This window comes from Mustela putorius, unplaced genomic scaffold (genome assembly GCF_011764305.1).
Source record: "Mustela putorius furo isolate JIRA1106 unplaced genomic scaffold, ASM1176430v1.1 tig00003962_pilon_pilon_pilon, whole genome shotgun sequence".
Classification (NCBI taxonomy): Eukaryota; Metazoa; Chordata; class Mammalia; order Carnivora; family Mustelidae; genus Mustela; species Mustela putorius.
This window is the reverse complement of record NW_025422106.1, coordinates 395,440-422,584: the sequence shown is the minus strand read 5'-3', so window position 1 is coordinate 422,584 and position 27,145 is coordinate 395,440. Positions and strand designations below refer to the sequence as shown.

The following is a 27,145-nucleotide window of genomic DNA, read 5'->3' as shown; positions in this document are numbered from 1 at the left end:
TCGGAGGAGGAGGGGCCTCCTTCCCAGATCCCACCCGTGGAAGCCTGGGGGAGAGCTCCCTCCTGTGCAACAGCTGCTGCCCCCAGCCCTTGCCCTTGTGTCATTAGAGTTGGTGTCAGGGGACCACTCGATGTCTTTGGTGTTGGCAGTGTGGTGTGGCAGGAAGGGGCAGCTTCATCTGCCACCCGTCTGCCACCCTAACCAATCCTTCCATCCTGCGGAGGGGCACCTGTCCATAGGAGGGTTGCTCTGGCCCTGGACACCTGGCTGGCATCTTTGAGGTTTCCGTCCCAGGAATGGGAGGAGGAGCGTGGCTGCTGTGGGGGGAAGGATTGACCTCCTAATCCTAATCGGGTTTGCTCTCTGGGGGAGGAGTTTGTTTTGTTGTGGGTCTGGGCTGCTCTGGAAGTGAGGGGAGCATCCCCTGCCACTCCAGCTGTGTCCTTTTGTTACCCTGTTTACGCTTAGGGATAGGGGCAGGCACTGGGTTGTCCCTAAGAGCGGCGCTGAGGAGAACTCTGGAGTCAGTCCTGGGAGCCTCCTCACCCTCCTGCTGTCCTCCATCTGGGTTCGGGCTCCTCTGGAAGGGAGGGGCTCTGTGCACCCCCGGGAGCTGTGAGCGCCTGGAGTGCACACCTGGGTGTGTTTGAACCCAGCTGTGAGGTAGTGTACCTGAGTGGGAGGGAGCCGGCGCTGGGGGCTGTTGTTACCTGGGTCGGGTTTCTTCCCTTTCTCTGCCGGCTGCCTCCCTCCTGCCTGCCAGGGAGAAGGGGTGGGATGGGTCCCTGGAGGCCTGACAGATTGGAGAAGGTTGAAGGGTAACCCCCAGCCTCTTTGGTCTAGGAAGAGGGAGACCTGGAGTGGAGAGACACCCCACCACTGCCCCTCCCAGAGCCACCTCATCCCCAGCCTTTCCTATTGTCCTGCCCCTTGACCTTTGCCTCTGGGGCCCAGTGGCCGGGAGGCTGCAGACTCAGACCGTTGGAGGCAAAGAGAGAGGGGTGTGAGTGTCGACTGACTTTAGCCGAAGGGGAGAGGTAAGAGGTGTGACACCAGGACCCTTCTTCCCACCCTCCAGACCTGGAGGAAGGTGTTTCTCCCCAGTCTAATCATTGGGGGCACAGCTGCCATGGTCACCCCTGTCACCACGTTGGCCGCCTTTGCCAGAGGACTGGGGGAAAGCTGGAATCAGAGACCCTGGCCTCCAACCCTTTCTCTTCCTTCATTGCATGGGGGCAGCTCAGCTCTCCCTGGCCCCAAACTGGTAGAGGAGGAGGAGTATGGAGTCCAGCAGGCCTTGGGTTTGGTGAGGCTGGTGATGGGGAAGTGGAGTCCTGTTTCCCACGCTCTGTCTGGAGTTGGGTAGAGCTAGAGGTCTGGGCTCCCCTGCTCCCCTAGTTGCCGTGTAGGTGTGTGTGTGTATGTCATTGGCATGCCAGTGGGGCTCAGCCCCAAGACTGGGGGCTGGGAGTGGTGGGTGTGGGAGTTGTTCTGAGGCACAGGAAGGACCTGGAGGCTGCTGGCCCCAGGGGTCCTCGACCCTGTCTAGTGTACAGGGGGTCACCACCCCTGCCTTGGAACCCCTTGCTGGATGTGGAGGTCCTGTGGGGATAGGAGGCCTCCGGCTCTCTCACCCAGATCCTCCTCTGCCTCCCACCACCTGCGCCAAAGGTGGGAAGAGACAGCAGGCTTGGGGTGGGGGGTGCTTTGGGTGGAGACCCTTTCAATCCTGCAGGGCCCTGGGAATTTTGCCTCCTTCCCCAGAGCCCCCCTTTGGGGGCACCGGAGGATGGGGGGGTCCACAGGATGTGGCTCCCCATCTGTCCCCCACCAATCTCACCGCTCACGCCTCCACCCGCTCCCAGACGTCCAAGAATGTGAAGCACGTGGATGCTCGTGGTGGGGGGAGGGGAGAGATGCTTATCGGGGCGCTGGGCTAGGGGCCTCCTTCCGCTGCTACTCCCAGAGCTACCCCACCCTGCCCCTGGGTGGGGTGTGGGGGGAGGAAGGGCGGTTGGGGGGGCCCCCGCGCCCCCTCCCCACCCCTTCCCCAGGGCCTGTGAGGGGAGCTGAGGAGGAGCGGGCGCCAGCTGGATTGGGAGGGGAGCCGCTGGCCAGGGGCCCGGCTGATTTCCTGCTGATCTCCTCCAGGAAACTGGCCTCTTGTGTGAGGCCTCGAATGGCTCTGGGGCATGGGGAATCCGGAGCGCCCGTGCCTCCTGCCCCCTGACTCCTGCCCCCTGCCAGCCAGAGGCCGGGGGAGGGGAACCTGGCCCCGCTGGCTGGAGGGGACACCCAGCTTCCTGGGCTGGTTCCAGCCCTCCGCAGGGTGCTGGGACTTGGAGCCGAGTAGGTGTGGTGTCCCCCGCAGCCTCCTCCTCCTGCAGGAAGACGATAGATTTGTGGGCTGGGGCCTCTCGGGCAGGGAGGTGAGCAGGGAGGGGCCAAGCCCTGACAGTCCTTCCCCCAGAGGTTGGGTGTGCAGGGTTAAGGCTGAATCCCAACCACTGCAGAGGCTACAGGGGGCCCAGAGTGCCCTGGGCTTCCCTAGGCTGCTGGCTGGCCGCCTGGGGAGGTGGGAACTGGGCCAGGGCTCTGGGTTCAAAGGGCACAGGGCAAAAACCTCAGGGCTGTTACCTGGGTGACAGGTGGGGATGTGCTGGGGGGGGGGCATGCGGAGCACCCTAGAGCCTCAGAGGTGGTCAGCTGCGGTGGGATGGGCTGAAAGGAAGCCTCACAGCCCAGACTAGCTCCCACCTCAGCTCATCTCCCCTCATCCTGCCAAAAACCATTTTAAAAAGCACATGCATTAAGTTCTATGAACACCCTCTGGACTTTGCCTTAGCTCCAAATTTCTATGGGTCTTTGCCCCTTTAGTCAGTCTCTGGCCTTGGAGCTGTCTGACCCTCATCCCAGTAATCCTGTGGGTCTCCCCATGCCCTCCCCTCCATCTGCCCCACTCTGTACCCCAAAGCTCCTCCTGTCCATTTTAGAGGTGGGGGATTGGAGGGGTGGGCCCGGGGAAAGGGCGGTTGGGGAGGGCAGGGGAGGGAGGTCAGTGCCTTCATCCTCTGCCTATTGGAACGCTGGCTGGGATTCTAGGCCATGGTCCCCCCACAGCCCCTTGTCCTTGACCCCCCCACACCAGTCTGGATTGTCTATTGTTACTCCTTTTACGTCTTGGAAAAAGTTAGCACAACAAAGGCCTTCTTTGTCGCTCACCCTTCTGCCTCCTGGCCTCACCCAGGCCCCCCAACCCCACCCCACCCCCCAGCAGCTGTTCTCAGGCCTCTCTCCTGTCTGATTTGCTTGTCTGGCCTCAGGGAGGGTGAGGTGGGGGAAGAGCCTGGCCAGGGTAGTTTAGAGTTGGGGAGAAGCAGAGGGCCAGGGGAGGTCAGTGAAGAGGCTGTGGACTGGTGGGGGTCTAGGTATCCACTATCTTCTGCTGCAGGCTGGTCTCTGAGTAGAGACGGGGGTGGGGGGCACAGTGCCACAGCGTCACAGGCTGACGAGGGAATTGGTGCCCGGGCCCACTGAGAGCCAGGAAGGCCCTGCCAAGGTTATTGGCCTGGTTCCCTGTCATCATTGCCTGGCAGTTCCTGGTGTGTCTGCAGGTAAGGGGGAGGGGGGTCGTATGCAGCCAACCCCCACCCCCACCCCTCCGTCTAGCTGCTGCTTTTCTCTGTGCCTGCACTTGGGGGCTCTGAGATTCGTGGCTTATCAGGTGCTTGGACCAGGAATTCTGGGACTCTCTGAATTCCAGAAGCTTGTGTGCTGGGGTTTTGGGGGGAGAGTGGGTAGGGTTCTGGGGTATGAGGGAGGCTGGGATCTTCCTGCTCAGGGAGAAATCCTTGCCCCTCCTTGGCTCTGGACGAGTAGACTTGTCAAAGGCCTCTGGACACTGCCGGGCGGTACCTTGGGCATCTGGGATTGCCTCAGTCCTAGTTCTCATCCAGCATGATATACCCCAGTTCCCCTGGCTTTGGGCACAGTCAGCCCCCACCCAGCCCAGCTCTGTTCTGCCTGGGGTGATGGGCAGGGGGCCAGGCAGTGGGGGGGATTTGGCTAGTTGGGGCTGCCCCTGTTGGCTGGGTCACCCCTCTTGGCTGCCCTCTTGGAGCTGAATAACAGGAGGGGAGGAGGGTAGTAACCCGGCCATAGTATTGAGGGCAGACAGACAGAGCATTGATAGAAACAGACCCCCCTTTGTCATGCTGCTTCCCCCCAGACGGGGTGCCCAGAGCCGTGGGCTTCCGGGGCTCAGAGGGACTCTACTCCCTGTCTCCAGGGGTCCGTCCCCCTGCTTATCTAAGGGGAATCTACTCTGCTCTGCTACAACCTTTTCGAATCTTATTTGCACACCCTGCCTTGGGTCCCTAGCCAGGGGTTTGTTTAGGTGGAGGAGGGGCTGTGGCTACTGGTGGGGGGGGGCAGGGAGCGGAAGCAGAGGGGGTGGGGGAGTGGCCGCTTTGAATATCCTGTTGACCCCAGTTTCCTCTGCCCCCAGCTTGTGTCCTCTTCCCTCCCTCCTCATTAGACCTTAACTCCTTCCTAACTCGGGGGGAGATGGGGCCAGGCTACCCTGTGGGGCAGGGGCTGGAAAGCCAGGCCGGCTCCTCCCCCAGTCCCCATGCCTAGTCCTGTCTGCATGCAAATCTGATGGTTTATCCTCTGATCTTTCTGGTTTTGAAGGTGGGGTCCTGGGGGAGTAGGCAGGAGTGATGGGGTGCTGGAAGCTTCGTTGGCAGCTCATTGTCCAAGTCTGGCTGAGAAGTCCCAGCTTTCCTGAGACTGTCCCTGCCCCAGACTGAGAGTCCTGGTAGCAGTGGTGAGGCTGGGAGGCTCCTTGGGGAGCTTGTGAGGCAGGGTGGGTGCCGTGTTAGGGATGGTGGCCTGGGTCTCTAACCGCCCCTCCCCTCTTCTCTCTCTAGCCATCGAGACCCAGAGCAGCAGTTCTGAAGAGATAGTGCCCAGCCCTCCCTCGCCGCCCCCTCTCCCCCGCATCTACAAGCCTTGCTTTGTCTGCCAGGACAAATCCTCAGGCTACCACTATGGGGTCAGCGCCTGTGAGGGCTGCAAGGTGAGTTGACAGGGTCACTGGGAAGGACAGGCCTGATGAGATAAATGGGATGTCCCCACTGCCTTGTCCTGCAGCACGCCCTTTGCTGGGGGGATGTCTCCAAAACTGCTGCTCTGGCTTCCTTCCCTGCAGACGGTGGCAGAGCCGTGGAGGAGAGGAAGCCTGCATTAGATGACCAGGGACCCCCAAACCAGAGGTCCCCTTCCTGCTGGAGCCCCTCTCCCCAACTCCATCCTCTGGCGGGCAGGGCAGGCACCCGCCCTGCTCCTGCTTGCTACCCGGGTTGTCATAGTGAGCTGGCTGCCAACTGGCTCTTGGCTAGGGACCCAGGAGGCCTGCCCCCGATGGCCCTGCCTGAGCCTCACCATGGCTGCCTGGCAGAGGTGGTTAGGAGCAGGCGCCCTGATTGGCCTCTCCTTCAGGTGCCCGGGCTGTGGGATCCCCAGTGTCTGACGGGGTTTCCCTGGGCCCGAATTAGACTCCAGGGAACGGACATGGCTGCCACCTTCCCAGCAGCTGTGGGCCTGGCTTCTTCCCTTCTCCCCAATGCCCGAGCCTCTGTTGTCGGTGTCTGCCCTGGGGATTGGGGCGCAGAAGCTGCTCAGCTTCGGGGCTCGGCTTCAACGGGCTGCCCCTCAGCGGGGAGTGGCTCTCCCCAGGTGTGGGGTGGAGACCAAGGCCAAGCACAAGGCTTTGGACTCTTTGGGTCTACCTGTCCTATCTGGTTGTTCCCAGTTTGTCTCTGGTCGGCCTGTGTGTAGACCCTGACCAGCCCAGATCAGCCTGTTACAGTGCCCGTCTGCTGGGTTGGTGAACGTGTGTCCTGCTGCCTTACTCCAGATCACGTGTGCCTCTCCACCTCTCTGGCTGGCCTGTGTATGGCCTTCTGTGGCCTCTTCCTCCTGTGCTCTGAGCCCGGGGATGTGGGTTCCAGAGCCCTGCCTCTCTCCCATCGAGTCCCATCTGCCCCTCTCCCTGATTCACTAGCAGCCCTGAGGTCCTTTGCCCCCGGAGGGAGGAAGCCAGAATGGTGGCAATAATAGGTTGTGGGAAGACGGCTGTCCGCCTGCCGTGTTGAGGCCGGCACTGGCATTTTCGGAGGGGGCTGTCCTTGTAGGTGGACTGTTTTCTTCACCTTGTCAGGCCTGCCCAGGTGGGTGAAGGCCAAAGGCTTGAGACAGCAGCGGGCCTGGCCCCCTGCCTCCAAGGCTGAGGCTCCAGGCCAGCCCTGCTCCCGTGGTGTGGCTGGGACACAACCACGGGTGTGGCTGACCCGGCTCCTTTTCCTCTGCACCCAGGGCTTCTTCCGCCGCAGCATCCAGAAGAACATGGTGTACACGTGTCACCGGGACAAGAACTGCATCATCAACAAGGTGACCCGGAACCGCTGCCAGTATTGCCGACTGCAGAAGTGCTTTGAAGTGGGCATGTCCAAGGAGTGTGAGTGCCCCGGGCTGGGGGGCTGCCGGGTGCAAGGCAGCGCCTGATGCGCTCCTCAGAGGCAGGGGATGTAGGGACGTGGGGTTGGGCTCGTGGGGATGGGGGTGCCATGGAGCCCGCTGCGTGGTATGCAGGCTTATGGTTAAGGATGGTTTGTGTGTAGCTGCGAGGACCTGTCTGTCCATGTGTGTAGCCAACCATACATCCGTGTGTTGGCATGCTGTTGGCTGTGTGTGCTTGCACACATGTGTGCATGTGGTGTCCGCTTCCAGGCCCTGCTTGGCTTTGGGGTGGGACTCAGGGCATACCTGAGGGCCCCTGGATCATGCCTCTTGGGGGAGGCTTGCACTGGGGGGTGCTAGGTGCTGTGTGTGTGTGTGTGTGTGTGTGTGTGTGTGTGTGGCGGTGGGTGCTGCTGGCACAGGGATCTGAAAGCCATTGTCTGGTGAAGCCAGGGATCTAGAGTTGGAAGAGAGAATTGGGACTTCTTAGATCCCAGAGGAACTGGGGGTTTCCAGTTTGGGCTCAGCTGAGGCCCGATGGAGGGAGGGAGGGAGGGCCGGACAGGGAGACCCTCTTGTGTTGAATCATGGGTGTTGCCGTGGTGACCGGTGATTGATGATGTCAGAGATAAATGACGCTGACAGACGCCTCCTTGTCTGCGTGGCCGTTGCCATGGAGCCTGAGCCTTGGGGGATGGGGTGGGGGAGGGGGGCTGCAGGACCCCCTAGCCCTTTGTGGGGAGGGCAGTGGAAGAGGGGGGTGGGGAGGGGATGTGGGGAGACATGAGGAGTCCCAGACGGGAGCAGAGGGGCCCTGCAGCAGCCTGCTGCCTCCTGCCACGGGAGGCGAAGGACGCGGGGTCTGGCGCCCAGGAAGTGCTGTTGAGTGGGTGTCAACTTGGGACCCTTCCCTTCAGGGCCCAGTGCCACCTCCTCCCCGTTGCTTCTGCCGCCTTCCAGTCCCCGAGCTTTTTAGCGCAGAGGGACCAGGGTGGGGACCTGGTTCCCTCCCACCACCGACTCCCCCGTTCCCTCCCTCCATCTCCTCTCCGGGAGCAGCCCCGGAGCTGAGCAGCTGCCATTTCAATAGAATTAAAGCTTCCGAATGATAAACGTCTTGTCACAGCTGCAATTTTCTCTTCCCAAATTATCCCCCCCACTCTCCCTCTCCCTCTCCCCCCTCTCCCTTGCACTTTATTGAATTTGCAGAATCGACATGAGTGATCTCCAAATTATGCCGGCTCCCCCCACCCCCACCCGCTGCCCCCTCCCCAGGCCCCCCACCCCCACCCTGTCTTCCTCCAGCGTCAGCAGCCGCCACCACTGGCCCTGTGAGTGATTGTGTGTCTGGGATAATCGGCTGGTAACGACCCCATCGCTTCTTTAAAGCCGAGTGGTGTGTGCCGCTCTGTGCCCCTGGTGATTCGTCAGCTCCCCCAGCTAATGGGCCGAGAGATTCTCCCGCCTGGCCCCCTACTTTCAGGCTGGGGAGCTGCTCTAAGCCAGTCCCAGGGACCCCCAGAGAGACAGCTGCAGAGGGAGTCGGGGTAGGGGGCAGGGGAGGCAGAGCACAGAGGTAGGCCCCCCTGCACACTTGCTCTCAGCCGTGGACATCCGTGCTCCTGGAGTGTGGGCTTGTGTAGATGTGTGGGGTTCAGCTGACTGTGGGCCGGCCAAGGGGTGTGTGTGTGTGTGTGTGCGCGCGCGTGAGCATGCATGCGTGCAGTTGTGACGTGCTGGGGCCAGATTCAGCATTGGGGTTGCTGGGCATGGAGGAGTGGGCCGTGCGCAGACACCTTACCTGCCCGTGCCCTCCTGTGTGTGCACTCACACGTGTACTCCCGCGTGTGCATTCCTGCGCGCGTGCGCGAGGCCCGGCCAGGTGACGTCCTTGGCAGCCGCAGCGGCCCGTCTGCGGGAGGAGCTCAGGTGGGGGTGGGCCGCCGCACCTGCTGTAACCCTGGCCTCTGCCCTCCACAGCTGTGAGGAACGACAGAAACAAGAAGAAGAAGGAGGCGCCCAAGCCCGAGTGCTCCGAGAGCTACACGCTGACGCCTGAGGTCGGGGAGCTCATCGAGAAGGTGCGCAAAGCGCACCAGGAAACCTTCCCTGCCCTCTGCCAGCTGGGCAAATACACTACGGTATGGTTCCCCCCAGCCTGGTGGGGCGGGGAGGGGGGTGCACCCAGTTACACCGGGCCCATCTCCCCCGCCTCACCCCTGCCCGGGCTTCTGGGTCCTTTCTCTGCTTCTCCCTCCTCCTTCTGCTTCCTGATGAGGGAGCTCTCAGGAAGCGAAGAGGGTGGAGGGCGGGCCTGTGGGGGCGGCAGAGCCAGGCCGAGAAGGGGCACATGAGGAGAAGGCCCTCACTCTGCCCCGTCCTCCCAGAACAACAGCTCAGAGCAACGTGTCTCTCTGGACATTGACCTCTGGGACAAGTTCAGTGAACTCTCCACCAAGTGCATCATTAAGACTGTGGAGTTCGCCAAGCAACTGCCCGGCTTCACCACCCTCACCATTGCTGACCAGATCACCCTCCTCAAGGCTGCCTGCCTGGACATCCTGGTGAGGGTCTGCACCCCGCCCCCCCCGGCCACTGCCCCCGAGTCCTTGGAGGAGTTCCTGGCATTCAGATAGCCTCCTTCCCCAAACACACATCTGGAATCGATCTGTCCGAGTGCCCACCACCCCAATGTCCACCCTTCTTCCTTTCCCCCACGTGACCGCCTGTTCCCTCAGCCCCTCCGCATCTGGATGTACACTGCTTCACCCGTTCACCCCCACACACATCCATCCACGCTCACCCCATCCTTCCATTCAGCCTTTCGCCCTGCTGCCCATCTGCCCGCCTCTTCCGTCTAATAAAGATTCACCTAGGACCCTGTGTGGCCGGGCCTTGAGCTAAGTGTCAGGAAACGGAGGTGAACACAGCGCCGGCCCCTCTCTCGAGAAGTTTCTGTGGGTGGAGGCAGCAAATACGTAAACAGAGGTTACCAAACCGTGCTGAGTGCTGGCCGGAGATGGGGGCGGGCTGTCCCTTCCTTGTGTGAGAGAGAGCCACAGCTGCGGGGCCCCAGCCAGGCATCCCAGAGGAGGGGGCACCCTGGGTTGTATAGAAGGGGGATGTGAGACGGCCCTAACAGGAACAGGGTATGACAGGCCGGAGGACGTGAGAGCAGCTGGATTCCGGGGACTGCAGGGCATTTGGTGGGGCCGAGGGTGACCAGGCCAAAGGCTGGGTGTGCTTGGTGGGAACTGCCAAAATCAAGGCTGGAAGGACGTTCCTTGACTTCCCTGGTGGGCTCAGCCCACCTGTCCCCTCTTGGCCACTTCCAGGGCAGGGAACCTGCAAGGTGACAAGGCTGCAGCTTCCTGGTAGGGGTGGGACGGGAGGAGCAGGGTGTGGCATTTCTGGGGAACCCGCTATTCCCATGTTCTAGATGCAGGAGTTTCAGACCTGAATCAGGGTTTGAAATGGTTGAAGCTGGTACACATTTCATGGAGTTCTGCTGTGTACCCAGGCCTGGACTGGAGACCCAAATCTGCTATGGTCCTTGCCTTCTGAAAATTCTAGTTTCCCTCTAGGTGATCTAGATCTGTGTGCATGGGACAGTAGCTGCTTGCTGTGTGTGGCTCTTTGAGTTTAACTTAAGAGTAAATTTAGTTTAGTTCCTCAGCTGCACTAACCACATTTCCAGGGCCCAATGGCTCTGCTGGCCGATGGCTGCTGTTTGAGTGCTGTGTAGACATAGACTGTTTCCATTATTGCAGAAGGTTCTATGGGACAGCACTGGTCTGGCCACCTGCCTGGTGATCCCATGGGGCCGCTGGTACTGGAAGTGCTGGGGAGGTGGGGCGAGTCCCTGAACCCGTGCACCCTCTGCACCCAGATCCTGCGGATCTGCACGCGGTACACACCCGAGCAGGACACCATGACCTTTTCCGATGGGCTGACCTTGAACCGGACCCAGATGCACAATGCCGGCTTCGGCCCCCTCACGGACCTGGTCTTCGCCTTCGCCAACCAGCTGCTGCCCCTGGAGATGGATGATGCTGAGACTGGGCTTCTCAGTGCCATCTGTCTCATCTGTGGAGGTGGGCAGGGGGGGCGGGGCTGGGGGGCTAGGCCCGGGGGTTGGGGTGGCCCCCGGAGTCTCTGCCAGGGAGAAGCCCAGGGTCAGATCAGAAGGGGACCTTGGCCTCGATCAGGCCCCTCTCAAAGGGATGAACAGAGAATGCAGAGGGGGGCAGGGCCTGGTCGGCTGCCACACAGCAAGGGAGTAGAGGCAGACGCCTGATGTCTGCTTCCCTGTTGGTGGGCTGTGCCCCTTCTGGGGGGCTTAAGAGTGCGGGCTTGAGGGTCAGGCCACCCAGGTTCAAATCCTGGCCAGCTTGTGACCTCGAGCAGGTTGCCGAACTTCACGGAGTCCCTATTTCTTTAAAATGGGGCAGTAAGGGTCTCCACCTCATAAAGTTGATGGGGGGACCAAGAGGGCAATAAGTGAGGCACAGTTTGCCTATAGCAAGGCCCGGTCATTGTTGGCTGCTCTGATTATTTGATTGTTAAGAGCTTTGATATACTGAGCTGGTATCCTTACCGGGAGTGAGACCTCCCTGGGCATCCTCCGTTTGCCTGAGGACAGCACCGCCTGTGTTCAGAGGTCTCGCCCCTATGAATTGGGCTGCCAGAGAGGACTGCGGATGACCCTTACCCCAGTTCCTCTCTGCTCCCATTTAAGGGCCTCTTAGGGCCTTTCTCACAGCACACAGACCCCAACCACTGCACTGGATGGGGGGAGGTCCCAGCCTCAGAGATCCTCAGCCCTTGGCCGGGCCCAGCGCGCACCCTAGTGGCCTAGGCTGGGAGTGCAGCCATGTGCCTTGCTTGCCGGGGCTGCTGCTCAAGGGGCACCTGCTTCCTGCTTCCTCAGACCGGCAGGACCTGGAGCAGCCAGACAGGGTGGACATGCTTCAGGAGCCGCTGCTGGAGGCGCTGAAGGTCTATGTGCGGAAACGGAGGCCCAGCCGCCCCCACATGTTCCCCAAGATGCTGATGAAGATCACAGACCTGCGAAGCATCAGTGCTAAGGGTGAGGCTTGTGCCCTTTGTGTATGCCAGAGCCGGACCGAACACCTGGCCCCGGACCCCCTGCCCGTGCCCAGAGTCAGGCCACCCATGTGGGAGCCAACAGCCCATGTCTTTGTGCCCAAGGTGATGCCCCTTCCCCGGGGCCCGGTGACCTCCTCCTGCCTGGGAGCTCTGAGGGGGGCACTGTCACCTTTGCCTGGTAGTTGAGGGCTTGGCTCTGCAGCGTGTGTTGAGCAGGTCCCTTCCCAACTCAGCGTCAGTTTCCCACCTGAGGGATGGGGATCGTGATGGTGTTTACACAGTTGTGTTGGAGGTGTCAGTAGGAGAACCCATAACACAGAGTATGCAGGAAGGGCCCTGGGTCAACCCTTGGCAGTCTGACCCCAGAGCCTGGATTTGGAACCACGGCTGCCCCCTAGACCCAGGGACCCGAGAGAGCCGGCTTATGTCGGAGAACCGAGCCCTGAGTTCAGTCCATAGCGGATGCTGATAGGAGTCGGACCAGCCTTTCCAGCCCCACACCCTCCTTCCTGGAGCTTCGTGAGGCTGGGGGCCCACGGGCTGACCTCTGCTCCTCCTTCCTGCCAGGGGCTGAGCGGGTGATCACCCTGAAGATGGAGATCCCGGGCTCCATGCCACCTCTCATCCAGGAAATGCTGGAGAACTCGGAGGGCCTGGACACTCTGAGCGGACAGCCAGGGGGTGGGGGGCGGGATGGGGGTGGCCTGGCCCCCCCACCCGGCAGCTGTAGCCCCAGCCTCAGTCCCAGCTCGAACAGAAGCAGCCCGGCCACCCACTCCCCGTGACTGCCCGTGCCCCGTGGACACAGCCCTCACCCCGCGCCCTGGCTTTTCTTTGCCTTTCTACCAACCATGCGACCCCCACCAGCCCTGCCCCCCTACCTGTCCTCTCTTTCCTCGGGGACAGGAGGGAGGAGGCGGCGACTCTTCAGAGGGAGGCCCGGGCATTGGACTGCCTGCTCCTGCCTCCTGGGCTGACGTCAGGGGCAAGGTCGTGAACTGAGTGAGGACCCCTGGTCCTGGGCCTCAGGATGGAGCCTGGGGGCCTCGTGTTCATCAAGACAGCCCTCTGCCCCCCTCGCCACATCTTCATCACCAGCAAATGCCAGGACCTGGCTTCCCCATACTCAGAACCCGCAAGCCATTGCCCCCCGGTCGGGAAGCCCCCCCTGCCTCGGTTGGTGACAGAGGGGGCGGGCCAGGGGTGGGGGGTTTCCCCTGTACATACCCTGCCATACCAACCCCCAGGTATTAATTCTCGCTGGTTTTGTTTTTATTTTAATTTTTTTTTTTTTTTGGTTTTGATTTTTTTAATAAGAATTTTCATTTTAAGCACATTTATACTGAAGGAATCTGTGCTGTGTATTGGGGGGAGCTGGATCCAGAGCTGGAGGTGGGTGGGTCTTGGGGGAGGGGAGCGGCTCAGAAGGGGCTCCCACTCTCTCTCCACGTCCCTGCCCCCCCTGGCCCTCCTCCCCAGCCTTTTTCTCCTCAGTTTTCTCTTTAAAACTGTGAAGTACTAACTTTCCGAGGTCTGCCCTCCCCTTCTCCCTCTGCCTAACCACTGGGCATGGACAGTTTCAGGCCGCCCCCAGAAGGAGGGGGCCCACCATGAGAGACAGGGCAGGGGGCAGAGGAAGGGGGCTCTCAGAACATACTTGTGTGCTTGTGTGTGTTTCTCAGTCCTGTGGCCTTGGCAGAGCTGCCTCTCCATCGGGGCTAACACCATCCAAGCCCTCCAGCCCCCACTGTGAAGGGGCTGGCCAGGGAGTTCAAGCTGCCCCTGTCCCCCAGCCTCACAGCCACCAGCACTGCCCACAAGGTCCCCAGACACACAGACACACAGACACACACACACACATTGGACCGATGGGCCAACAGACACACTTGGCCTGAGTTCCTCCGTTTCCCTGGCCTGCCCCTCCCACTGCTCCTCACCCCATCCCCGTGCCCCCTCCTTGCCCCGCAGGACGGGCCTACAGGGGGTTCCCTCCCCTCACCCCCTGCACCCCCAGGCTGAGGGAGCTGGTTCTGCCCTGCCCTCCTTGCCCCGGGGTTGGGGTCTCATCCCCTCAGAGCCCGCTGGTGCACCTGTTACTGTTGGACTTTCCACTGAGATCTACTGGATAAAGAATAAAGTTCTATTTATTCTACACATGTCTCAGAGTCTCACTGCCTTGCTGCCTTCTCCCGCTGAGTGGGCAGGTATCTGGGGTTGGGGGGTCAGGTATGAGCCCCGGGGGCCAAGCTGCCTTTGGGACCTGCCTTGCTGTGCTGGGGTCTTCGGTGGAACAAAATAGGCCTGTTTTTGGGAAGCCCTCTGTCTAGGGGTCTATATAGCCCGTGTCAGAAAGCTCCAGTCTGGAGGTGGGAAGGGGAGAGGAGAAACTGTTCCCACCTTCAGGAATCCCCATTCTGAGGGAGAAAGCCAGCCCCAGCTCTCTGGGAAGCTTGGTCCGAGGGAGGAAGCCAGTGTCTGCCTTCAGAGAGTCCTGAGCCCTTGGAAGCCAGAGATTAGTCTGGGGGTCACTAAGTGGCAGAGTTCTATTCTGGACTTGCCCTTCAGGAGAGGCAGTTGGCATGGGTACCCGGATCGGTAGCCCTTGGCAAACTAACAAGAACATGGGATTGGCCTTCAGCTTAGAAGGCCAGCCCATCCCTGTGCCTTCAAGGACAGTCCTGCCCTCCCCGGCCCACCCCCGAGGTCACTCTGTAGGCAGGAGGCACAGAAGACAAGTTGCAAGGGAATTTGAGAGGCTGAGAGGATCAAGTGTGGCAGGCCTGTAGTGGCATCAAAATCCACCCTTCCCACTACACATCAAGGCCCAGAGAGGGTAGTGCCCTTGCCCAGGGTCACAGAGAGAATTGGTCGCAGATGGCGGCCCAGTACTCAGGGCTTCCACCTCTCAGCAAGAGGTCTTTCCTGGAACCCTGATGCCCCCAAAGAAGCATCAAGCACTGAGGTCTAAGGACTCCAGGGAGGTGGCAGTGGAGGCTGTGTCTGGGGTGGGTTGGCAGGGCTCCTGGGCAAGGAAGATTTTCTTTCTGGGCAGGAAGAGCTCCTTCCGCAGGGGTCTACCTGCCACTTCTATTTCAGCCACCAGGTGGCGGCAGCGCTTCACTTATTTCGCCACCTGGCTGACCTGAGTGCGCGTAGGGACAGGAGTTCTCTTCCTCCAGCAAATTTTTTCTAACATTTTGTTTATGTATCTGACCGGAATTTAACATAACATACCTACCCACGTGCTTTACAAAAATCGCTATGCTATCACACTGTAGTCTAAAGGAGAAACGGAGGGAAAGGACTGAATTTCAGCGTGTTAATGCACACAGCTGCGTGGCAGTAAGGACAGGGTCCCATGATTATTTCTACTTTTTAATTAATGCATTGGTATTTAAAATAAGTGAGAAGGAGGGCGCCTGGGTGGCTCAGTGGGTTAAAGCCTCTGCCTTCAGCTCAGGTCAGGATCCCAGTGTACTGGGATCGAGCCCCACGTCGGGCTCTCTGCTCAGCAGGGAGCCTGCTTCCTCCTCTCTCTACCTGCCTCTCTGCCTACTTGTGATCTCTCTCTCTGTCAAATAAATAAATAAAATTAAATAAAACAAGTGATAAGGTTGGAAGCCATTCTGTACAAGAAACCCAGGAAACGTAAGGAATCTGGGTGAATGTTGAAATAAAAGCTGACAATGCCACCTGACCCCCCACCCCGCAAAATCCCCAAACAAAACCCTAATATTTTACATGTAGAACAGAATCAGGTTTTATGCTCAGGTAATTATGGAGAGGGTTTTCCCTTTGTGACTGTCCAGTTGAACATTCTAAAGTCATGTGTGACGATTCTTTTCTTTTCTTTTTTTTTTAGCTCTGCACCTACTGTGCAGCTTGAACTCACTATCCCAAGTTCGGCCCATGCTCCTCTGACTGAGCCACGAGCGCCCCCACGCGTGATAATTCTGTATTGCAGGAGGTCATCTTGGCATTTCTAGTGTCTGCCTACCAAATGCCGAGAAGGCCACCCTCACTGTGGCGACGAGAGCAGTGGTTCATTATTTAAAGAGTGCCCCCCACCCCGGGGTAGTACCTTTGACCCTGGGGCTTGAGGTTGCCCTCGGTGGCTCACAGCTCATCGCCGCTGAGCAATTTGTCGACCATGGTGTGACATGTGCTTTGCACTGGGTCTGGCGCCCCTCCTCCACAGAAGAGACTGACCCAAGGATGGTGACTGGGGTACAACCTGGGGAAAGCAGTGACTAAGTCTTGAGCCTATGAGAGCACTGGTCATTTAACCAGGCCTGGGGCAAGTTTCAGAAGGCTTCCTGGAAAAGGTGCTCCCTACCAGCCTTCTGAGAGTGTAAGGGGAAGAGTTAGCCAGAGGGGATAAAGCTTCATGCGATCAGAAACTGTCAGCTAGGGCACCTTGGGTGACTCAGATGGTTAAGTGTCTGCCTCTGGCTTAGATCATGATCCCAGGGTCCTGGGATGGAGCACTGCATCCGGCTCCTTGCTCAGCGGGAAGCCTGCTTCTCCCTCTCCCTCTGCTGCTCCCCCTGCTGTGCTCTCTCGCTCTCTCTGCCAAATAAATACATAAAATATTTCTTTTTTTTTTTTTAAGATTTTATGTGTTTATTTGAGAGAGAATGAGGGTCAGAGAGAGAAGCAGACTCCCCACCAAGCAGGGAGCCCAATGCGGGGCTCGATCCCTCGACTCCAGGATCATGGCTAGAGTCGAAGGCAGTAGCTTAACCAACTGAGCCACCCATGCTCCTGTAAACAAAGCCTTAAAAAGAGAGAGAGAGAGAAGAGAAAAGAAAGAAAGAATGAAAGAGGAAAAAAGAAAAGAAACCAGCATCACCAGCTCTCTCTCTGCTTTAACTATTTTGGTTGGAATGCTAGAAGAAGTTAAGTTGAAGAGGCTGGGGTGGGCTCAGTCCAGGGCTGGTTCAGGAGCTGGACTTGACCCTGTGGGCGATGGGAGTGAAGGATTTCAAGCCAGCGAGTGAGCTATTCGGATTGGAATTGCAGGAAACAGGGCAGAAGCTGTGGGAGCACTCCAGGCCACCGATGTCAGGGCTGACTCTGGGCAGCCTCTGAAGGGGTGAGAGTGGGTAAAGGGAGGAAATGCTTAGGTAGCAAAATGGGAGGACCAGGTGATTGACAGGACATTGGAGGTGGGCAGGAGACAGGCTCTTGCTGTAGTGGGTGGAGATGGTCAGGGTGGATGGAGACAGCAGCACTGAGAGGGGGAACTAAGGCAGTTGGGGTTACATTTGAGGTGCTGGTGACCCCCCCTGATCCCTTACTTCACTCTAGCCACCTGGGCCTCCTTGCTAGCCTCTAACACCCCCAGTGTATTCCTGCCTCAGGGCCTTTGCACTTGCCATTCCCTCCACCCAGCATGCTCTTCCTGGAGCCAGCTTCATGGCTAGCTCTTTGCTGCACTCTGGTCCATGTCACTCCCCAGCAATAGTAACTCTCTCATCTTACTCTGAGTGATACCTGGCATATATTCTATTGCCTGCCTTCCCACCAGAATGGAAGCTTTGTGAAAGCAGGTTTTATTCACCCAACATCTGGATCTGCTCTGTTCAATATAGCAGTCACTAGCCACATGTGGTGACCGAGTCTTAAAAATATGGCTGGCCCAGGGGCACCTGGGTGGCTCAGTAGGCTGGGCATCAGCCTTCTGCTCTGGTCGTGATCCCAAGCTCCTGGGATCGAGTCCCGCAGCTGGCTCCTGAGCAGGGAGCCTGCTTCTCCCTCTCCTCCCCACTCATGCTCTTTCTGTCTCAATCTCTCAAATAGATAGATAAAATCTTTTAAAGAAATGTGGTTGTCCATATTGAGATGTGCCATTTTATGCTCTGAGCATAAAATACACACTAGATTTCAAAGGCTTAGTACAAAGAAAGAATAAATAGCTCTTTAATTTTTTTTATATTGACGATGTGTTGAAATAACATTTTGGACACAATGGGTTAAAGAAAATATGTCATTAAAATTAATTTCATCTGTTTCCTTTTACTTTTTTTAAGTAGCTGATGGAAAATTTTAAATTACACATGTGGCTCACATCCTATGTCTACGGAACAGTGCTGATCTTGAACATTGTATGGCGTAGCGTATGTGCTCAACAAATATTTCTTGAATGAGTACACCTGGAAAACAGCTGGAAGTCCACATCTGAGTTTTTTCGTGGCCCAGGTTTTGCACACATACCTGGCCATCATCAGAGAAATGCTGTTGCACACCATGGGCACAGGTAAGCCCTGGGGCCTCGGGGACAACTTCAGCTCCTCATGAACACAGATTTACTAAGCATCTCCTCTGGGCTGATGGGGGGGCAGTGATGCCATCCAGCAGGCGTGCTCTGCCTGGGGAAGTAGGGGTGCCATAGGCATCTAGATGCACCTTGGGGGCAGGCACTGTGAGGGAAGGGACCTGTTTGTTCCCAAATGAGACCAAAAGGTAGGTATTAGCTAGGGTGGAAGGCAGGTTGCACCAGGCCAAGAAACAGCATGATCAAACTTCTGGAAGGAGATGGGTCACTGTGCCTGGCAAGAAGAGAAGACGCAGTACGGTTTGGAGCACAGATACCGTGGGAAGCCCGCAAACTGGGGCTGGGGCAGAACAGGACAGGGTGAGACTCCAGAAGCCTCTTTCCAGTGCTGGCCTTACCCTGATGACAGGGAGTCCCTGAGGGCGTGAGCAGGTGGACTAGGAGATCAGGCAGGGTAGGGTAGGTGGGGGTGGCCTGCTCAAGGAGGGTTGGATAAAGACCAGGGCAGGGGCAGATGGGGGCCCCTGAAGGTCACTTAGGTCCTGGGTGATCTTAGGGAGAGCAACCCCACTGCAGGGGCAAGGGAGGAAGACAGATGGGAGTGGAGAAGAAACAGGAGGGGGACAAGAGGCAGCCACTAGGTAACTCTTGTATCTCCCCAGGAGGGAAGATGGTGGTGGCTGCAGGGAAATGCGGGGGCGGAGCACGTTTGGGGGCAGATTTCTTTCCATGAAGGAAGGAACTTGGGCATGTTTATGGACTTGGGGAATAGCAGCAGGGGTAGGGAGGGAAGCTAAGACAGAGCCCTGCCCTCCAACCCTACTGTCCACCCCCACTCTACTTGCAACAAAGGGAGGCCTTGGCCACTGTGCCCAGGCCACCCCCGGAGGGTGTGGGTGGTACCCACCAGCCCAGCCGCAGGGAGGCCTGCCCAGGGTGAAGGGGCACCTCTCTTCTCCCTGTGTGGGCTCCATCAAGAGGGGAGAACTTCCTGCAATGCCCCCGAAGGAAAGGAGGGAGCCACGGTGGCTGTCGCTGACACCTTATCAGCTCTCTCTCTCTCTCTCACATGCAGTCAGTCACCCAGGGCACACAGATGCCTGTACATACACGGAACCCACATGGGCACACACACGCGCACACAGCGAGCCCACACAGGACGCACCCGTGCCCACACACGCGTACACACACAGCTCACACAGGATAAACGCACGCGCGCACACGCAGCTCACACTAACAGAGGTGTACATGTGCGCACGCACAGAGAGAGCCCACACAGGGGCCACACCCAAGTGTGAACGCCGAGAGGCCCGCGGGAAGCTGGTGTCACCACGACTTTTTCTGGGCACCACGCGAACCTCCACTTCCCTCTCTACTATGTCCTCTGGGGCGCTTTCTTTCGGTCCGGGGCCTCCGTTCCTGCCCCGGGCCCCCGCGCCACCGACAGCCCCCGGGGAAGGGCCCGGGCAGCGCCCCGGGCCGCCTGCCTCTAGATGGCCAGGTCCTGGCGGACAGTGGCCAGAGACGCCTTGCTGCGGCCGCTGCCGCCCTCGCTGTCGCCGGCGGGGCCCGGGTGCGCGTAGGCGGGCGGGCCGCTGGGGTCGTCGGGGCGCGGGCGGCGGGAGGGCGGGATCGGGGGCAGCGGCGGCGGCGGCGGCGGCGGCGGCGGCGGGAGCAGCTGCTGCGCCTCCTCGTGCGCTCGGTGGCGGCGGCCGTCGCGCTCGGCCCCCTGGCGACAGCGCCCGGCGCGCGGGCGGCCCTTCCAGAGCAGGTGGCCCAGCTCGGCCACGCTGAGCAGCGCCGAGAGCAGCCCCACGGCGAAGTAGAAGAGCACGAAGACGGTCTTCTCGGTGGGCCGGCTCACGAAGCAGTCCACGGTGTGCGGGCACGGCGGGCCGGCGCACGCGAAGTGCGGGGCCACGCGGAAGCCGTAGAGCAGCGCCTGGCCCGCCAGGAAGGCCAGCTCGGCCAGCAGGCGCAGCGCCACGCTCAGCAGGTAGCAGCGGCGGCGCGGCGGGGGCCGGGGCCCGGGCCCCGCGTCCGCGCCGCCCGCCTCCTTGCCGGCCCGGTGCACCGAGTAGATGACGAAGAGCACGGGCGGCGCCGAGAGCAGCAGGATGTGGAAGAGCCAGAAGCGGTAGTGGGAGACGGGGAAGGCGCGGTCGTAGCACGTCTGGCGGCAGCCCGGCTGCAGCGTGTTGCACACGAACTCCTCCTGCTCGTCCTCGAACACGGCGCCGCCCACCGTGGCCAGCACCAGGATGCGGAAGATCAGCATGACCACCAGCCACAGGCGGCCCACGAGCGGCGACTGCAGCTGCACGGCGTCCAGCAGCGAGCCCAGGAACGCCCACTCCCCCATGGCGCTGCGGACGGACGCGGGGGTCGGCCGTCAGCGGAGGGTCGGCCTCCCCGCAGCCAGCCGGTGCGGAGAGATCCGCGAGCCCTCCTCTAACCTGGGGGCTCCGGGAGGCCTGGGTTTAGCTGGGATTTTGTGGGAACTAGGGAGTCAGCAGGGGCTGGGCAGGAGAGGTCAGGAGATTCTCCACTGTAGGTGCCCTTTCCCTTGGGACCAGCAGGTACCGGGGAGAAGCCCCTCCCTGGCGCTCTAGCCAGACACCCAGGGGCCTGCTTGGTTGGACCGTATGTTCCTCCAGAGTCCAGATCTGTAGAGAGTGAACTTGGACTTCAGGAAGGGCAGCCACGCACTGCATTGTAGAAGTAGAAACCCAGGCGTGACCTTATGGGGTCCAGGATGCATTCCGTGGGCAACCGTGGGGCCTCCAGCCCAGGACTCCAGACCCGAGTTGGTGCCCCTGGGAGAGGCAGGAGCCAGCCGATCCAGAGGGACCGCACCTGCTTCCTCTGCTCACCATTTCTCTTGCCCTGCTTATTGCAGTGAACTCCTCTCAGGATTGTGGGGTGGACACAAAAGTAGTCCCACTTCCTTAACTCTATCCTTTGTTCTAGGGGTCCCCAGCCATCCCACCGCAGAGTGGCAGGAATAGGGGCCCAGCCCTCTCCATCTCCTCCCTGGTGTCCCTCAACTTCCAGCCTCCCACATCTCCTGAGCACCTCCCCCAACACACACACACACCCACACAGGTCCCACAGCCCCCCCAGATCCTCACCTGACCCCACTCACCCTGGAGCTGGAGCTGAGGTATTAGAGCTGAGGGAGGGATCCTGGGGGATGGCTGGGACTTGTTCCTCCCAGGCCCTCTTTCATTTTCCCTTTTGGATTTGGCCAGGATGGATGACAGGACAGAGTGGCTGAGAGGGGCTTGCTCTCCCCCTTCTCTTAAAGGGACAGGGTGGCCCTGCTGCCTGGCTCCACCCTTGGGAACAGACACAGGGCCATGCCCCTTGCTGGGCTTTGCCAGCCCTCCCTTTCTCCCTAACCCACTCCTACCCCCATCCCACTGCTGTGTGACCTGGGAATGGGGGAGGGGGTTAACCAGAACCAACTGCTTTTGGGGGTGTGCTTTATGGAAGCCCATGGAACAGACTCCCTCAAATTGGAAGGCCTAGATGCACTATCAACAGACTGGCTCCTTGGAAGATGGAGAGAAGTTTGGTGTTGAGTTGGGGGCAGCAGCTCTGTCACTGCTGGCTTTGGACAAGTCACTGAGCTCTTCTGGGCCAGTCTCCTGACTTGTCAGCTGAAGACGCTGGGTCATGTGACCCCAAAGTTTCCTTCTAGCTCTATGTCTTAAAGCTAAGGTCCTAGTCATATTACAGAGAACAAAGAAAACCTGTGCCTGGAAAAAAGTGCCATATGGAAACCATTAAGGCATCAAGAGTGATCAGCATTGGTGGTTAAATAAAAGCTTTTGCTTTTTTTCTGCTTTTCTATAATTTCCAGATTTATTACAATAAGCGTGTTATTTTATAATGGGAAAAATAAATAGACTTCTCCTAGAAGGCTCTGAATCACATCCTGTGACTGTAGGTGGCAGGAGAAGCTGTCCCTTAGAAGAGTTAGGATGACTCATGGTGGACCTGAGTGGCCAAGGGGGAGGACACCTCCAGGCTGAGACACTTTTTTCGTTCCCTGTGGGCCTTTCTAGGAATCTTCCCAACGCACACACCATTCCCCTCCCCCTGGGCACCTCGTCTTGACCAGGCACTACACTGAGCCCATCACACAGATTAGTTCATTTAGTCCTCTTGACTACCCTGATGGGAGAGAAGCTGAGACCGGGAGGGTCTCAGCCACTTGCACAGTCACACAGCACATAAGTAGCTGGTCCCTGTCCCATGCCGGGCTTGACTGTTTGGGAGCCCGTGCGCTTGAGCCCATCATGGAACTGCTTTCCCTCTGGCCTGCTTGGTTTCCCAGGGCTTTTGTTGGGCCTAAGTGGACCATGCCTGCCCGATTCTGAGTGGGGAAGCCAAGACTCTCCTCCTCCACATTTCTTCTTCCCTTCAGCCACGGGAGCCTGTATAGTTTTCCATGTGTTGACAGGGACCCCCTGGCCTGATTTCAGGAAGGGGTGGGCAATGTGCCCTTCACTCACACTGGCCCAGGGGCTCAGCCCAGCCTGGAAAACCCCTAGGCTAATGATGGATGTGCTGGGGAACCCTGCCCACCGTCATGCAGAGTTCCTCTGGGAGTGGGCCTGGGTGGGGAGACACTGCCTTGGACAAAGTCCAAAGGAAAGTACATGCTAGGGCCCCACATTTCAAAAACAGGATGTGGGGTGGGAGGCATGGCTGACTTTCCCAACCCTGACCTCTGCCTGTTCCTGACAAAGCTGTTCCCCGACCCCCAACCCCCAGCCCCAGTCATGGGGGCTCAGAGACACACCTCATCTTTCCTGACTGTCCAGGAATGGTCCCTGCCCTGTCCTCATGATCCCTGCTGGGTCAGGCCACTGGCCCAGCCTGGAAAAACCCCAGCAGACTGTCTGCCTTTCGGGAGTGGAAAATGGCAGAGGTGGTGGGCTTGGGTGGGGTAGGCGCGTGGTCACCCTGCGCTGTCCCCAGCCCCTGATGCTACAGGGCCAGACACGGGAGACTCTGCAATCTCTGGGGCCCAACCTCCTTCTCAGATAGCGTTGTCCAGCCAGAGAGGAGGTGTCACTGATGCTGTCCAGGGCTGGTGACACATGGCCCCATTCTTGGCCGTACTCAAGATCGGGAGCCGGGCTAAGAGGCCCAACCTGCACGGCGTCCCACTCAATCCCTGTCCCAGGCACCTCGCCCTAGCCTGTGGGGCTATGGAGCCAGTTCCCATTCTGTCACACATGGACACATGTGCTGCCACAGCACGGTCGTACCCAGTAAGTGACATCATCAAGACACAATTGTATTTCCTCCTCCCTGTTGCGCCTCTGACAGTTTTTAGTCTTCACAGAAGTGTTGCCTTTTAGTGAGGCCTTCCCTAGCAGCCCTCGCTGGAATTAACCCCTTCCTTCCTGTCCCCTTTCTCAGCTTTATTTCCTTCGCACTGGTCACTACCTAACATACTTGGTATCTTTTTTTTTTTTTTTTGATTTGTTTATCCTGTGTGGCACCCAGCTCCTCCATTAGTATGTCAGCTCCATGAGGGCAGGGCTCTGGTGTTCTGTTCTCTGCCCTGTGTCAGCACCTATGACAGTTCCTGGCAGATGCTCAGTAAATATTTGCCAGGGGGATGAACAAAGGTGGGGGGTGGGAGGATTGCAAAGGGTGCAGGTCATCTGCACCCCAAGACCATGATCACTGTTGGTGGGTCGCAAGCCTCAGTTGCTCACTCTGCTCTCCTCTAAGGCTTGCGATCACTGAAATGGCCGATTTGGTCCAAGATCAGTAATCAGAATGTCCAGTCCTGAGTAGAAATGAAAATGCCACAACGGGTTAATGGCAAAATTCCTCCCTCACTTTCCTTCCCCCTCGCCATGGGTGGGAAAGGTACCGGCCTCAGACGGTGGGTGCGTTCCTTTCTGATTACTCGGTGGCACCTCCCTACCACCCCCCACCCCTTCCGTGGCATAGTGTCTGACCCTTCAAACCCTTTCCCGGCCCGAAAACCCTCCGGATAAGGGACCTTCTGTTCACAGGTGGTCCCCGCTCCTCTCTCTTCTCCCCCCGCCTTCAGTCTGTGGCTCCCAATACCTGTACCCTACGGCTCTGCGTTTTTTTGTTTTGTTTTTAAAAAGATTTTATTTCTTTATTTAACAGAGAGAGAGAGAGAGAGATCACAAGTAGGCAGAGCAGCAGACAGAGAGAAAGGGAAGCAGGCTCCTCCCTGCTGAGCAGAGAGCACGATGTGGGGCTCATCCCAGGACCCCCGAGACCATGACCTGAGCGGAAGGCAGAGGCTTAACCCACTGAGCCACCCAGGCGCCCCAGGCTCTGCGGTTTTATCACCCATGAGGACCTGACAATCCGCTACCTCCTCCCTTGGCTCTGTAACTAAGATTAGGTTCGGCTGTAACAGCAAAACGCAAAAACAGTTGGCTTAAACAAGGGAGAAGCTTGTTTCCCTCTCATTTAATAGGAGGAGGCTGGTGGGCTGTCCAGTGGTATCGGACAGCGCTGTGCTCCAAAGTCCTTAGGGGTGCAGGCTCCTCCCAACCCCTCCCACGTTGTGGCCCACGTTCTCCACCGTCGTGTCAGCCGCGCTCCAGGCCGCGCACGAAGCGATTAAGGTGGGAGAAGTAAGTGCTAAAAGGTCTCTCTTGGAAAGTCCTTGAAGCTGCCACGTGACCGATGCTCACATACCATTGGCCAGGATGCCCTTCCGCAAGGAAAGCTGGGAAATGTAGTCTTTTTAAAAAAAGACCCCTTTCCCCCTTTTGCTTTGCAAGCAAGAAAGGGGGAATTTCAGCTTCACTATCACAGATCTGCTTCTGTTATTTGAGGTGGGGATTCAGAGATAGGGATTCAAAGAAACTCAGTTTCCCCAAGTCTGCTTCGGCCCCCTGAATAGTTCTATTCTGGTTCTCCGGGGTTTGGATGATGCCCACCCACATTGTTAGGAGATCTGTACTCAATCAACTGATTCAAATAATAATTTCTTTTGGAGACGACACCCTAAGAGACACACACAGCTATCTGGACATCCCTTAACCCAGTCAAGTTGACACATACAGTTAACCATCATCCTCCTCATATTTGCAATGGTGCCTCACATGACTGAAAGACACATGAGACTGATTCCTGGAGTGGTTCAACTTCAGCATCATATTAGAACTGGAACCCACATATTACTTTTATAACCTGGAAAAAATTATGGTTATTTTCATTTGGAAAGTAGACATGTAACATTTACTATTTTTATAAACTATAGGAAGATGCAAAAAAGAAAAAAATAAATCACCCATATCTCATTCTCCAAAGAAAAACATGACATTTTGCTGCAACTTGCTGTTGGCCTTTCAAAGCACATAGCGTTGGACTCTAACTTCAGGTTGCATTAGAATTAAATGGAGTCAGTCCGTCCGTCCTTCCTTCCTTCCTTCTTTCCTCTCTACTGGCAGCATGGAGCCCAGCATGGGGTTTGAACTCAACAACTCTGAGATCAAGACCTGAGCTGAGATCAGGAGTCAGACTTAACCAACTGAGCCACCCAGGTGCTCCTTAGTGGAGCCCTCTTAAAACAGGTGATTTTGGGGCACCTGGGTGACTCAGTTGTTAATCATCTGCCTTCTGCCAGGGTCATGATCCCTGGGATCCTGGGGTAGAGACCTGCATTGGGCTCCCTGCTTGGCGGGAAGCCTGCTTCTCCTTCTCCCACTCCCCCTGCTTGTGTTTCCTTTCTCGATATCTCTCTCTCTGTCAAATAAATAAATAAAATCTTTAAAAACAAACAAACAACAACAACAACAAGAACAAAAAGTGCTTTTAAGTTACCCAGTTACCCATTTCTGGAGTGGGCCCGATAATTGGAATTTCTAACAAGCTCTCAGGTCATGCTAATACTGCTGCTCTAGGGACCATACATAGAGAAGCACTGGTATGTAGTTTACACCTTCGCTTTTCCAAGTTGGGTCTCCAAACAGCAGCAGTGACATCACTTGGGAAATTGTTAAAAATGCCACTTTAGACTCCACTCCAGACCTACTGAATCAGAATCTGCAGTTCAACAAGATTCTCAACGGATTTTTTTTTTTTTAAGATTTTATTTATCTGACAGAGAGAGACACAGTGAAAGAGGGAACACAAACAGGGGAACTGGGAGAGGGAGAAGCAGGCTTCCTGCCGAGCTGGGAGCCCGATGTGGGGCTCAATCCTAGGACCCTGGGATCAGGACCTGAGCTGAAGGCAGACACTTAATGACTGAGCCACCCAGGCACCACACCTCACCTCAATGGATTTTTAAGTACAAGTCTGAAAAGTACCGGTTTATATTTGAACCTTACACTGTCTAAAAGTTAGCATTTTAAAATTCATTATTTTTTAAAGATTTTATTTGAGAGAGTGAGCAAGGTAGAGAGCACAAGCAGAGGGAGGAACAGAGGGAGAGGGAGAAGCAGACTCCCCACTAGCAGGGAGCCCCACTGCTGGGCTGGTTTCCATGACCCTGGGATCATGACCTGAGCCCAAGGCAGCTGCTTAACGGACTGAGCCACCCAGATGCCCCTAAAGGTTACCTTTTTTTTTTTTTTTTAAAGATTTTTTATTTATTTGTTGGACAGAGAGAGAGATGACAAGTAGGCAGAGAGAGAGGGTGAAGTAGGCTCCCTGCTGAGCAGAGAGCCTGATTCGGGGATCGATCCTAGGATCCTGAGATCAGGACCCTGAGATCACAACCCTAGCTGAAGGCAAAACTTAACCCATTGAGCCACCCAGTCGCCCCTACAGGTTACCTTTTTATTGGAGTGTTTCTCACAGTAAAATGCATCATTTTATAATATAATCCAATGAGTTTTGATACATTATACAGGATAGTTTTTGTATCTTTTTCTCCCTGCTACCCAACATGACTTTCCTGTTGTTAAATGTTCTGGGAAAATAAGACTTTTGATGACTGTAATACATGGTAAGAGTGTACCAGTTTAACCAGTTCTTCCACTGTAGGACACTTATTCCGTTCCCAATTTTTCACCAGTGTATATAATGCTACAATGAATGCTTTTGGACACAAGCTTTTTGTTTTTTGGACTTCAGAATAGTTTTCCAAAAGTGGAATTATTGAGGAAGGGGACACTGGGCAGGTCAGAACAGATATCCATCACTCTATAAGCCAAAGTTAATGAATTAAAAAAATTTTTGTCGGGTGCCTTGGTGGCTCCGTGAGTTAAGCCTCTG

At 57.4% G+C, this 27,145-nt stretch overlaps 2 protein-coding genes across 11 annotated transcripts in view; one reads left to right on the top strand and one right to left on the bottom strand.

The window, feature by feature from the left end:
• RARA (retinoic acid receptor alpha) overlaps nucleotides 1-13,783 on the top strand; it is a 44,200-nt gene extending 30,417 nt beyond the window's left edge. For 6 of the 9 annotated variants that reach the window (XM_004764596.3, XM_004764595.3, XM_045070171.1 and 3 more), the window contains 7 exons: nucleotides 4,932-5,080; nucleotides 6,379-6,520; nucleotides 8,503-8,663; nucleotides 8,910-9,086; nucleotides 10,412-10,616; nucleotides 11,453-11,611; nucleotides 12,199-13,783. In XM_004764596.3, the coding sequence (XP_004764653.1) occupies nucleotides 4,932-5,080; nucleotides 6,379-6,520; nucleotides 8,503-8,663; nucleotides 8,910-9,086; nucleotides 10,412-10,616; nucleotides 11,453-11,611; nucleotides 12,199-12,416 (1,211 nt within the window). In that variant the 3' untranslated portion in view covers nucleotides 12,417-13,783. Of the gene's footprint in view, nucleotides 1-3,484; nucleotides 3,615-4,692; nucleotides 4,829-4,931; nucleotides 5,081-6,378; nucleotides 6,521-8,502; nucleotides 8,664-8,909; nucleotides 9,087-10,411; nucleotides 10,617-11,452; nucleotides 11,612-12,198 lie in introns of those variants that run through there. The other 3 variants (XM_013062532.2, XM_004764601.3, XM_045070172.1) reach the window with 3 other exon arrangements.
• A 3,677-nt stretch (nucleotides 13,784-17,460) lies between these two features.
• Nucleotides 17,461-21,190, bottom strand: GJD3 (gap junction protein delta 3). 2 transcript variants are annotated; one of them, XM_045070221.1, is made up of 2 exons: nucleotides 21,040-21,190; nucleotides 17,461-20,274 (listed from the first exon to the last, which is right to left on the bottom strand). In XM_045070221.1, the coding sequence occupies exon 2, from the start codon at nucleotides 20,268-20,270 to the stop codon at nucleotides 19,398-19,400; it is 873 nt and encodes a 290-aa protein (XP_044926156.1). In that variant the 5' UTR covers nucleotides 20,271-20,274; nucleotides 21,040-21,190; the 3' UTR covers nucleotides 17,461-19,397. The 2 variants fall into 2 exon arrangements, with proteins under 2 accessions (XP_044926156.1, XP_044926155.1); XM_045070220.1 differs by having other exon boundaries at nucleotides 17,462-20,274; nucleotides 21,054-21,190.
• Nucleotides 21,191-27,145: the final 5,955 nt, after the last annotated feature.

Excerpts from the sequence above, each read along its gene's own strand:
- GJD3 (XM_045070221.1), bottom strand. The coding sequence starts at position 20,270 with ATGGGGGAGTGGGCGTTCCTGGGCTCGCTGCTGGACGCCGTGCAGCTG.